At 57.2% G+C, this 12,357-nt stretch overlaps 1 protein-coding gene across 1 annotated transcript; it reads left to right on the top strand.

The window, feature by feature from the left end:
* The first annotated feature begins 309 nt into the window (after nucleotides 1-309).
* REN (renin) lies at nucleotides 310-10,578 on the top strand. Its single transcript, XM_002918212.4, has 9 exons — nucleotides 310-407; nucleotides 3,473-3,623; nucleotides 4,196-4,319; nucleotides 4,902-5,020; nucleotides 5,975-6,171; nucleotides 8,382-8,501; nucleotides 8,891-9,035; nucleotides 9,313-9,411; nucleotides 10,260-10,578. The coding sequence occupies exons 1-9, from the start codon at nucleotides 310-312 to the stop codon at nucleotides 10,419-10,421; spliced, it is 1,215 nt and encodes a 404-aa protein (XP_002918258.1). The 3' UTR covers nucleotides 10,422-10,578.
* Nucleotides 10,579-12,357: the final 1,779 nt, after the last annotated feature.

Raw genomic sequence — 12,357 nt, 5'->3', positions numbered from 1 at the left:
GGTTGGGGGTCGCAGGGTCAGGCCGAGATGGGGCTGCTGGCGTCACGGGGCACACAGCATTGCTTTCCCACAGCCCTGCTTCCCCTGGCTCCAAGGCTCTGCGTCGGAACCTGGTCACCCTTCACCCACCTAGCCCTGTCCCCTGTGTAGGGGGGTTATTCCTGGCTGCCCTCCGTGTGCCCCAGGATCATAAATCAAGGCAGAGCAGAATCACAACCATCGCAAGGGTGGAGCACATAAAAGGCAAAGGGCTCTGGGAGCCACAAGGCTTCAGGGGATCCTGGGGAGAGGCGAGCACCCAGGCCGAGCATGGACCGACGGAGCAGAACACTTCGCTGGGGACTCCTGCTGGCGCTCTGGGGCGTCTGCACCCTCGGTCTCCCTGCAGACCCTGGCGCCTTCCAACGGTAACTCAGGCTGAGGGTGGGAGGGGGGCACAGGGGTTCCCACCTTCCTGACACCCCTGGCTTCCAGATAGGGGGCGTCATCCAGTCCTCATGACCAGCTGGGAGGGAGGCATGGTCCCAATCAGAGAGGTGATTCCCCAGAGTCACACAGCCAATGGTGGCACACTCCTCAGGCCGAAAAGCCATGTCATTTGATCTCTGCCCAAAGCTTTTGCTCCCTGCACTGATCACCAGGCGAGGCACTGTGGGGATGATTAAGACCTACCCTTGTTCTCAAGGAGCTCACAGCCTAATTATTAAGAAGGGGGTGGTAGGGGTAAGCCTACCAAGGAAGAACAATATAGGGGTTGAATACTAGCCTCCTGGCGTTGCACTGTCTTGGTGTTAAATTCTGCTCCAGCAGCAGACCTGACTAGCTCTGAAAGCGTGGGCAAGTTACTTAACCCCGAGGGCTCGGTTTACCGTTTTTAAAAAAACAGATAATAACAGCACCTACTCCGCTGATCTGCTTTGAAGATTTAATGAGATAAGGTAGGCAAAGCCCTCAGCGTGATGCCAACACGCGGGAAAAACCAGCTGGTGTTAGCCCTACAGGCTGGATTGTCGCCTGCATTAAAAGAAAGCTTAAGGCAGCCCAGAGGAGGGGGAGGAAGACCTCAGACCCACACCCAGGGCCGGGCCCTGTGGGAACTGGGCTCATATGGTACACTAAGTTCGTTAAGGCCACAAAGGGGGAGAAGCAAGACGATGAGGACCTCGGGGAGAAAGGGTTTCAGTGTGGGGAGGGCCGGTAGAACCAGAAGGCCACCAGGTAAAAGGCAGGGTGGGGCTTTTTGTGTGTTTGTTTGTTAAGATCTCCCTGTTAAGGAATCCCTACACCCCAGTGGGGCTCGAACTCACAACTCTGAGATCAAGAGTCACGTGTTCTACTGACTGAGCCAGCCAGGCGCCCCTAAGAGGATAGGTCTCAACAGCCTGTAAAATGCCTAGGATTTCACAGGATCTTTCCGCATGTCTCAAATCCCCTTCTCGACAACCCAGCAGTCCCATTTTACAGGGGAGGACACCGACGCTCAGAGGGTCACGTGAGAGAGGCTGAGACTCAACACACATGGCACCTTTTATTTCCAGAGCTTCTTGCCTTGCTCCGAGGCTCCCAGAGGGTAACTGTAGGGTAGGGGCGTGGGGTGAGAGTGTGCCTGGACGCAGCCCCCACCCCCGGTAGAGGCAGAGCAAGGTAAAAACATTCTCGCTTGTTCTCTTTAAAAAGAGAAGAAGAAGGGGTTGGACCAACAATGGAGAAAGAGGCTTTTGAAACAAAATGTTGCCACCTGCTCTGTGCGCAGCGTCCCGCAAGGCACTCTGGGAGACCTGAACACAGGACCCCATCCTCTAGGTGCTCGTCTAGCCTCCAGCACGCACATTCTCCACGTGCTGAGCAGCGGGCAGCTTGCTTGATCAGCACGCTGATTTCATAGGGGGGTTAATGGGGGCTCAAAAGGCCCAGAGAGGTTAGGTAAGTTGATCCGAATCCCACAGTAATAAGGGATTTAAGCGTGTGCCCACAACTGCTGCGCCCGCACTACCAGACAGCACCACCTCCATGGGCACGACGCTGTGCAGGCTGTGAGCGCCGGAGGGGAAATGAAGCAGGAGCCCAAGCAAGGGTGGGGTGTGGGGAGAAGGGACTTTCTAAAAGGAGAACAGTAGAGGTAAAGGTCCAGAGCAGAGGCTGTTCAGGGTAAAAGGTACAAATGCACCCTCTTTGGGATCCGATCTTCTCTGCCCCTCCATTTTTCCCGTCTGTAAAATGGGAATAATCACCCACCCTGGGGGATGGCTGAGAGTAAGATCATAATTGTGAAACTACTTGGTGAGCAGTAAACGGTGACGTGACTATGACAAGCCGTGTCTGTTACGACAGGACACTGGCTGGCAGGAAAGCTGCATTGGGGTCCATGGGCATGAGGGGGTCCGGGAGCGCCGGGTGTGAGCAGGAAAGGGCAGTATAAGTAGATGTACAGTTAGAAAGGAAGACAGGTTCCCCATAAATTGGGCCGGAATCCTGGGACCCCCTGGCCAACAGCTAGGGACACCCCCCCTCAGGCTTCCGCAAAGAGCCTTCACATGGGAGCCCTAGGGATGTTCTCTGGGAAACATGACCAGACACACTGCTTCGAATCCCTGCTCCATCCTTTCTGAGTCACCTCATCCCTGTGAGCCTCTGCTCCCTCATCATAGAGTGAGGATATCGACGGCCTCAGGAGGGCTATGCGGGGGCGTGTGCAGTGTTTGGCCCTCACCAGGTGGCAGCTCGGTGTGCTTCACCCCCACCCCCACCCCCAGGGTCTTTAATTCTGCCTTCCAAGGGCAAGAGGCAGGTGTCAGGGAAAAGAAGCAGCAGAACTGGGACTGAGGCTCAAGAAGGCACATCTTTCCAAGGGGAGGGGGTGCAGGCACTCTGGAGAAGCTGGCTGCTCTCCCCACCCCACCCCTGCTCCAACCCACAGCCCTGGCTGGCTGTATACCCCGGCCTGGCATCCCCGAGTCCCTGCAGGCTGCGGTGGGTGCCTGCTGCCACCTACAGGCCTGCCACGGCACTGCCTCCCCCTGCCCTGCCTTGAGGGGAGCACGCCCGTCGTCATCTTAGAGGGGATGTCATTGTTGGGTTTCCTTCTCTTCCTCCTCCGGCTCCTTGCCGGCTGGAGCTCCCCGAAGGCAGCGATGATCTTTATCTTTCTATCTCTAGTACCCAGTGCAGGGCGGGCACAGAGTAAGTGTTCAGCATGTAACTATGGAACGAGAGAATAAAGGAGCACATGGCTTTGTAGTGATAGGGATCAAAGTCAGCAGAAGGAAGTGCCCTGAGGATCATTTAATACCAGTGCAGTTGACGTGAGGAGGCTTGCAGATTCTCTTTGAGAGCCCTTGAGCACAAGAGCGGTTCTTCGGTCTCTGGGCTAGGTTGGGTGAGGGAGTGTTGTACCAGAAGCTTCTAGGACCCCACCATTAGTATGGGGGAGTACAGAGCTCTTCTGGTTTTTTCTTCCTTCACCCTGGGCCAGGATCTTCCTCAAGAAAATGCCCTCCATCCGGGAAAGCCTGAAGGAGCGAGGGGTGGATGTGGCCAGGCTTGGTGCTGACTGGAACCAGCTCACCAAGAGATACTCCTTCGGCAACAGCACCTCCCCCGTGGTCCTCACCAACTACCTGGATGTGAGTGCCCGGCTGGGGCCTTGCTCCTCCGTTTCCTTTCTCTCTCAGGCCCAAGGCTTTCTGTGCTCTTTCCACGCTGTCTCTGATGGAGTTGCTGAGACACACTAGGCAGCCTATAAAATTCCCGTTTCAGAGCTGGGAAGGCTGAGGCACAGAGGGCAGAAAGGAGCCCAGAGGCAGATCTAGGTTGGGAATGCAGGAATCCAGGCTCTGGGCCTCGAGCCCAGGTGTCCCCGGTGGGCAGGACGGGTACATGACCTCAGGGGCAGGTTCCTGTGACCGGGCTCTGCACAGCTTGACTGCTGATTGCATCAGGAGCCCCTCGGGAGGTGGGGTACCTTCCTGCTTCATTTTCAGTATTTCTATTTTGCCCTCTTGTCTCGCTTCCTGGGAAGTCTGGTGACGGTTCTAAGCCTTCCCCCGGGGCCCTGCCAGAACATGGAAACCCAGAGAGGCTGTGTGATCTCCCTCATCTCATCCTACGTGCCGGGGGTGGGGGGGGTATTAGGCAAAACCCCAAGGCCCAAGGCTCCCGAGCCCCTCCAGCCACCTCTTTCCTTTCACCCCCACAGACCCAGTACTATGGCGAGATTGACATCGGCACCCCACCCCAGACCTTCAAAGTCATCTTTGACACTGGCTCGGCCAACCTCTGGGTGCCCTCCACCAAGTGCAGCCCTCTCTACACGGCCTGTGGTGAGCCCCCCCATCTCTGCACGGCCTGGGGTCCCTCTCCCCAAGCTCCCTCCGTGCCTGGCCAGTCCTGCCTCACGCCCTCTGCCACTATCAGAGCTCTCTCCTCTCTGCCCCTGCTCCCACTGCCCTGGAGAGGAGAGACAAAAATGTCCCCCATTCTCCTGATACCTCCACCAACGTAAAATGGCAAGCAGGAGGAGTCCCCAGCCCACCCACAAGGCCATTTCTCCCCTTTCCTGAGATCGGGAGAGGACTGAATTCTCAGACCCACTCAGGCACTTAGGGTCTCCTACCCCTTTCCTTAGTCAACAACCTCTTAGTGAGTGCTTACTGGGACCAGAACCTTTTCCTCGTCCCTGCATTAGAAATTACTTTGAAATGCCTCATTTGAGACAAAATTCTCACAGATATGGGCACCTGACGGGGCCCAGGAAAGTCTTTGATTGATGAAGCACATTTTCAAGCCTCCAATCTCAGGGCCACCGCAGCCCTGAACCTAAGTCCTCAATCACTGGGACCATACGCCCAAGCCCCCCACCCAGGCCTCTCTTGGACAGATCTGAGTCTATGTCCCTCTGCCAGAGATTCACAGCCTCTATGACTCCTCGGAATCTTCCAGCTACATGGAGAACGGGACAGCCTTCACCATCCACTACGGAACTGGGAAGGTCAAAGGCTTCCTGAGCCAGGACATGGTGACTGTAAGTGGGAGTGCCCCAGGTCATCTGACCCCTGCCTTTCTTGTCCCCAGACATCTCCTGCCACCTGAGGGCCCAGACTTGGGGAGGGTACGGTTCAGCCCACCTTGGAGCCTGGGGAGGGGAGGAACCCTGCCCTGCTGCTTGCCAGGGGCCAGTGAGGCAAAGTGGCAGAGCCTGAGACACAGCAGGCCTGAGCCCCTGACTCCCCGCGGGGTGATTTATGGAGGCTTTTACATCGAGCTCACGGGAGAGCCTGTCCTGAGCCCTGCAGTCAGCTAACCTACCTGAGGTCACCCAGCTCTGACTGGGTTCTTAACCAGACCCCAGACTAAAATCAGAGTCTGAGTCAGGGTCAGCGGTACTGGTGACATTAGGGTCAGGCATAGGTTTTAAGGTCACAGCCGAGGTTAAAGTTTGGGATTAGGGCCAGGGCTTGGTTTTCTTTTTCATTTGGTTTGCATCTGACCCTCTCCATTCTGGGGTTTCTCCATCTCCTGCTGTCAGAGTTACAGGAGGGGTACACGTGGAACGTGACAGCAAATCAGTATGAGCCCTTACCCTCCCCTTGTCTGTGACAAAAGGGGACAAAGACTGGCTGGGCTGAAGAAATCCTTACCCACAGTGAGGGTGGGGAGCTGAGGGCCAGTCCTGCCCGTGTGGAAGCTGGGCCCCTGGTGAGGGGGTGTGGGAGCTCCTGGCACCTTTTCTGTTACTTCCTGGCAGTATGGCCTTCTCAGCCTCTGCCCCTCCCAGTCCCAGGGCAGCCCCGGTTCTCTCTGGACCCCCACAGCCTGCACGAGTATTAGAGGAGAGGATATGTGTGTGTGTGTAGGGGGGGATTGATGAACTAGTCTCATCCCAAATCGCTCCACCCTAGGGCATGTGGGCGCTAGACTAGACCCTGGGCAGAAACGGGGCAGTGGACTTGGTCTCCTCTGGTCCTTCCTTCCACAGGTGGGTGGAATCACAGTGACACAGACGTTTGGAGAGGTCACAGAGCTGCCCCTGATCCCCTTCATGCTGGCCAAGTTTGATGGGGTTCTGGGCATGGGCTTCCCTGCACAGGCTGTTGGCGGGGTCACCCCCGTCTTTGACCACATCCTCTCCCAGGGGGTGCTAAAGGAGGATGTCTTCTCTGTGTACTACAGCAGGTGAGCCTGGGACTCCAGGGGCCAAGGCAGGGGGAGGGAGGGAGGCAGGAGAGCTGGGAGAGTAGGAAGAGAGTTGGGACTAGAACTGTGCCGTGTTCCTGATTAGGTGGTATTCAACCCACATGGAGAATTCCCCTATCCAATACGGAAGCCACAATTAAATGTAAACTAATTAAAATTTTAAAAATTCAATCCTGAGTCACACTAGCCCCATTTCAAGTGCTCAGCAGCCACAGTGACTAGTGGCTACATGCTGGGTCGTAGAGATACAGAACATTTCCATCATGGTAGAAAGTTCTGCTAGCAGTGCTCTAGAACAAGAGGAAAATGCAGGGTGAGGGTTATGGAGAGGACAGCATTACCGTACGGGGCACGTGACTCCGCTCACACAGAAAGCTGACCTCATTCATTCATTCATTCCTTCATTTATTTGCTCCTTCATTGATTCAACAAATATTGGGTGCTTATGTGCCAAGCACCATGGAAGGTTCTGGGGTGTAGCCATGAACACGGTGTACCAGACAGAGTCCCTGCCCTCACAGAGTCTGGAAGGAAAACAAGAAACATCACGGCGCGATGAGCAACAGCAGGGAGCGTGGGGCTGAAACACATAGGTGCCTTTCCACTCTGGGCTGAGGGTATGTGCAGTTCAGCCGGCCCCAGGGAACCCTTGTCGGCTGTAGAGCAGGTTGTAATCGGCCCCAAGCTGCGGGGTTTGGAAAGACAGTAAGAGCTGGCCGTGAGGGATCATACGGGTAGGAACACAAGGCTAGTGGAGGGGAGGGTCAGGGCCCAGAGAGATCACACAGGTAAAAGGGAGAAAAGAAAATGCAAGGCATTGAGCAAAGGCCACCGATGGGCCCTGTGGCCAGGGGCAGGCTCGGGCAGAGCTGTTTAAAAAATAGAGCGTGGCAGATGGCCCACAGTTGAGAGGTAGATGTGGGTGTCAGGAAGTGAGGGCAGGTGTAGAATGCCCTGAGAGATTCGACAGGGAAGGAAATGTCAGGAAGGGGGTCCAGGTGGAGACGCAGGAAGAAGCAGAGGGAAGGGTGGGTGTTTGGAAATGCTGGCGGAGGCCAGAGCCTGCTTGCAGGTGGAGGAAGAAGCCAATGGAAAGCGAAAGATTGAAACGGGGAAAAAGGAGATCATTGAGGACCCAGGAGCCTGAAGGCCATGGGAGCGAGGAGAATCCAGCAGGCAGGAAGAAGAAGGGCCTTGTTGAGAAGAGGGCCTGCCTCTTCCTTGACCCTGGGACAAGAAGGAGGGAACGTCAGAGGAATCTTGAAGTGTTGGGAGTGGGGCAGACGTTGCTGGTGCTTGCACATGCGCAACTGTGCAAAGGCAGTTACAGGTGCCCGCATAACATGTGCCAAACCCTGGGCACGCATTTGCTGGAGAGCCCTGTCCCGCACATACACACGGGAAACCAGCCCCGCAGAGTAGGCCCTGAGCTGGGGGAGGCATCGTGCAGCAGGGAGGAGAGGAAGGCAAGGGGATCAGCTGTGGACAGGGCACCAGGGGCCTGGCTCCACTCACCCCACCCACCTCCTGTGTGACTTCGGGCAAATGACTTCACCTAAAGGGTAAAAAGAGGGCATAATACCCACCCCACCCAACAAGAGGCTGGTGAGGCTCCGCTGAAACATGGGCCCCCTTTCTGCTGTGTCTCTTTCCCTGCAGAAATTCCAAGTAAGGAGCCGAGCCCCCCCCCCCACGGCCCTGACCCTCCTGAACACCGGGGCCAGATTCGCAGATGCCACCAAGCCCAACTCGCCTCCGCAGGCCCAGGCCCTGCCGGATGCCGAAGCTGTCCACTCCTCCTTCCAGTTCATCTCCTGCCCCTGACCCAGCCCCACCCCACAGGTCCCCGAGAGTCCCCCCACCCACCGTGCCCCTGCTCAACGCGCAGCTCCACAAACCCGAGGGAGGGTGCGGCCAGCTCTCATCTTGCTTTCCTCTCACTGCCCTTGTGCCGGATTCCTTCTCGGTGGGGATGCTTGATCGGTGCCCCCGAACCATCCTGGAGCCTCCACTGGTTGGGCTTGGGGAGGGGCGAGAAAGGTGGAGAGGTGGTGTTCCTGCAGCCTCCCGGCCGTGCCACCCTTCCCACCCTCCTCTGCCCCACCCTGTACCCTTGCCCAACTTCCCTTGTTGCTGGGGTGGTGGGTCTCGAGGTTATGGGTCTTCAGGAGCACTGATCTTTCCTCTAGGGATTCCCACTTGCTTGGAGGAGAGCTCGTCTTGGGAGGCAGTGACCCCCAATATTACCACGGAAATTTCCACTACGTGAGCGTCAGCCGGACCGGCTCCTGGCAGATCAAAATGAAAGGGTCAGGAACCCTCCACCCTCCCCGCTCTCCAAAAATGCTGCCACTGCTGAGGGTGGGGTTGGCAAGGTGCCGCTTTACCATCGTGTCCTCTCTCCTAATGCACTCACTTCTTAAGGCACAGCCAACAGTTGCTCTCTGAGCGCTCTGTCCAGGGCTGGGGAACATGGAGGTATGAAGAGCAGAGGGGGAGGGGGTCCATTGAGAGGAGGTGGAAGGTCACCAAGCCACCTGGGATGTGCTGGGGGAGGAGACGGCACCTTTCTTCCTCCAGCACATCCCGGGTCCACCAGCATGGCCTCCCGTCACTGGGCTCAGTCAGGGAAGCTATGCAGCCTGGTGGTGTCCCATCAGCCTGCTGTCTGTCTGACGCTCCGACTGGCCTCCCCCAGGGTGTCTGTGAGGTCGGCCACCGTGGTCTGCGAGGAGGGCTGCATGGTAGTGGTAGATACCGGCGCATCGTACATCTCGGGTCCCACCAGCTCCCTGAGGCTGCTCATGGACACCCTGGGGGTCAAGGAGCTGAGCACAAATGAAGTAAGAAGCTGGGGAAGCAGGGACACCAGGGGCTGGGGAGCACCACCTGCTCCGGGCCCCAGAATTACCCCAGAAGCAGTAGGTCCCAAATGGGGCTATTCTGGGCCTTCCCCTCCTGTCCTCCCCGATTCCCATGTGTGGCGTGGTGCCCCAGGGAGGGGGCAGGCCCTGTGCCCAGCCCCCGCCAGCAGAGGGCCCCAGCCACAGGCACGGCACGGGACTGTGTCTGCTGGGGGACTTCCCACACTCAGTGGGACTCCCTTTGCCTTCCCCTCAGTATGTCGTGAACTGTAACCAGGTGCCTATGCTCCCCGACATCTCCTTCCACCTTGGAGGAAGAGCCTACACGCTCACCAGTACAGACTACGTATTACAGGTGAGGCTGCAAGCTGCCCCCAGCGACAGGGAGGACAGGTGTGCAGAGGCCCCCTAAAAGGGACCAGGCCTCATGCGACATCAGGGCTTCTCAAACTTAGCTACAAGTTAGAGTCACCTGGAAGCCTTAAAAATCCCAGTAACAAGGGGCGCCTGGGTGGTGCAGTGGGTTAAACAACCGACTCGTGGTTCCAGCTTGGCGTCGTGATCTCAGGGTCATGATCTCGGGGTTGTGAGGTTGAGCCCTGAGTGGGGCTCCACACTGAGCATGGAGTCTGCTTGAGATTCCCTCTCCCTCTCCCTCTGCCCCTGGCCTGTGCTTGCTCGCTCTCTTACACACAAATTAGCAAATAAATCTTTAAAAAAATCCCAGTAACAAGCCACATCCCCTACCTATTAAACCAGAACCTCTGGGGGCGGCACCTGAGCATCAGTGGCTTTCAAAACTCCCCAGGTGACGCCAATGTGTCGCCAAGTTTGCCAATCACTGCGCTCAGCCCCTTGTCTCCGACTTCTCAGTAGCTGCCCCCAGTAATGCTATGCTCCTATACTCTTACCCCCTTTTATACACAATAGACTTAGGGCAGCTAAATAACTTGCCTAAGATCGGAAGCTCTGCCAGACCGTAAGCTCTTGAAGGTAGCACTGTGCCTGATGCATGCTTTGCCCAGTATCTAGCTCCGTACGTGCATCCAGGAGGATGCATGGTGGCTTGAAAGGACAAGAGAGGCCGGAGGAGATGGGGGAGGAAGGGGGGATGTTGCTGAGGACAGCTGCTGGGTTCAGGTAAGGGGGAAGAAGAAAGGTTATGTGCCAGGCAGTGGGGGAAACCCTCTTGCTTCCTGCCAGGATCCCTATGGTAATGAGGACCTGTGCACCCTGGCCCTCCATGGTCTGGATGTCCCACCACCCACCGGGCCTGTCTGGGTCCTGGGTGCCAGCTTCATCCGCAAGTTCTACACGGAGTTTGATCGGCATAACAATCGCATTGGCTTTGCCCTGGCCCGCTGAGGCCCTCTACTGCCCCGGTGGGCGCTGCCTTGGGCCCTAGCCCAGAGCTAGAGCACCCTGGGACGCTCCCTTGCCTGTGCCCTCACGCAGGGGCATGGGGTGTGGAGCTCCTCCCGGACGCTCGCCCTGCCTCCAGCACCAGCTCTTCCCTGCTTTGAGAACAAACAGAATAAAGACTTCATGTTCACAACCCTGTTGCACCTGGGTTCACTGGGGTCTGAGAAAAGAGGCGCAGCGTGGATCCTGTGCAGACAGGAATGTGACACAAACGACAAACTTAAGCACCCACCTGCACGCACAGGTTCCTGCGTGCACGGATGATGCCATTCAGCCCTGCTCAGGTGGAGCTGCTTACACACAGAGCCAGCTCTGTGCTCCCTGCAGCCCCTGCGGGACCAGGGCTCATGCTGTGACAGTAGACTGTGGGTCAGAAAGCTGCTCCTAGCGGGAGGAAGCCAGCCTCAAGCTCACGCTCCACCCAGCCTCTCACGCCCCGAGAGCCCCCTAACCCCCCGGCCCACGTCACCATTCACACACGCAGTCTAAGACTCCATCACCTGAAAACGTGGAACACCAAGAGATCTGACTGATGCTCCCTTTGTACACGGGGGGAAACTGAGGCTCAGAGAATGGAAGGCATTTGACAAAGATGGCTTGTCGAAATGCGTAAAGTCAAGATTAGAAGCCAGCCCATATGACTCAGGTGCTGGGGGCACCTCATCCCGTGCAGGGGTGCTTTCACAAGTACAGAGCTGCACACACACTGGCAAGGGGCCCACGGGCACAAGCACACAGCCACACACACTGCTGCCCCCCCTCCCCCCAGACGTGGGGCTCGGCAGGCTGAAGTCTTCTCCCACTCTTACTCCTCAGGCTATCAGTAGGGGGGCGTGTGTTGGGGAATGAGAGGCAGCACCGAGCTGAAGCCATGGGCGCTGTTCCCCTTCGTGGTAGCCTTTCACCCCTCTTTTGACCAAAGAGGGGGAAGCACAGAGTGGCCCAACCAGGCCCCCAGCAAACCTCATACCTCTAGAATTGCAACCCCTTGGAGTTGAGTGGGACCCTGGGGCTCCTCTAGGGCAGATTTCCGAAGGCAGGAGCTGTCTGCAGGGTACAGCGCAGAGCCAAGAGCACGAGCCTGTGTTCAGGGCCCTGGATCCCAGCCTCGGACCCCCTGCCCCATTTTCTCAGGTCTCTTGCCAGCCTGGCTTGATTTCCTCACTGCAAAGAGCTGGAGCCCGTGTCCTCTCCTGGGTATCCTGGGGCTCCATGACAGGCAGGCTTCCCCGTCATCTACTGAGCTGGCCAGTATGATAGCCACATAGAGCTATTTACATTAACATGAAAATTAAGTCAAATGTCACACTAGCCATATTTCAAGTACTGGGCAGTCACATGTAGCTAGTGGCCACTACGCTGGACAGCATGGATATAGAACGTTTCCACTATTGCAGAAGTTCCGCTGGGCAGAGCTGGATTCTGGACAGCAGTAATGATAGGAGCCTTGTGGTTGAGAGGTTCCTGAAGAGGCCAAAGGGACAACTTGGAGAAACAGAAAAATGCCCCTTCTCTGTAGGCACTTTTCTGGATGGGGCCTCGAGAGCGCTCCCTCCCGGGCTGAAGACTAGCGAGCTCGGTTCCCACTGGCACACCCACCCTCCACATGTATCACCCAATGTCACCTCTCCACCTAGTGTATGGGGGGGGCAGGATTTGCCTGGGGAGCTCCCTGCAGGAAAGGGCCTTTGAGATGCAGCGGGGGACTTCTTTTCCAGGAGGGACCTGGGGCACAAGGTGGGCGAGTCGAAGCCGACCTCTTTCCCCATCCACCAGGATGGAGCAGGGGCGCAGGAAGAGGCCTTCGCCGGCCCTGCCCCAGGCTGCCCAGGGAGAGCGGCCCCCGCCGAGGCCAGAGGAAGGAAGCCGGCCACCTCGC

The sequence above is a fragment of the Ailuropoda melanoleuca genome, chromosome 8, assembly GCF_002007445.2.
Source record: "Ailuropoda melanoleuca isolate Jingjing chromosome 8, ASM200744v2, whole genome shotgun sequence".
Classification (NCBI taxonomy): domain Eukaryota; kingdom Metazoa; phylum Chordata; class Mammalia; order Carnivora; family Ursidae; genus Ailuropoda; species Ailuropoda melanoleuca.
The sequence above is the reverse complement of the archived record's forward strand: the minus strand, read 5'-3'. Positions and strand labels throughout refer to the sequence as shown.

What these genes read in the sequence shown, in the direction of transcription:
- REN (XM_002918212.4), top strand. Translation starts at nt 310, where the DNA reads ATGGACCGACGGAGCAGAACACTTCGCTGGGGACTCCTGCTGGCGCTC. An exon ending in TCCTCACCAACTACCTGGAT is followed by an intron (nt 3,624 to 4,195) that starts GTGAGTGCCCGG and finishes TCACCCCCACAG; the next exon opens with ACCCAGTACTATGGCGAGAT. An exon ending in GTACAGACTACGTATTACAG is followed by an intron (nt 9,412 to 10,259) that starts GTGAGGCTGCAA and finishes GCTTCCTGCCAG; the next exon opens with GATCCCTATGGTAATGAGGA.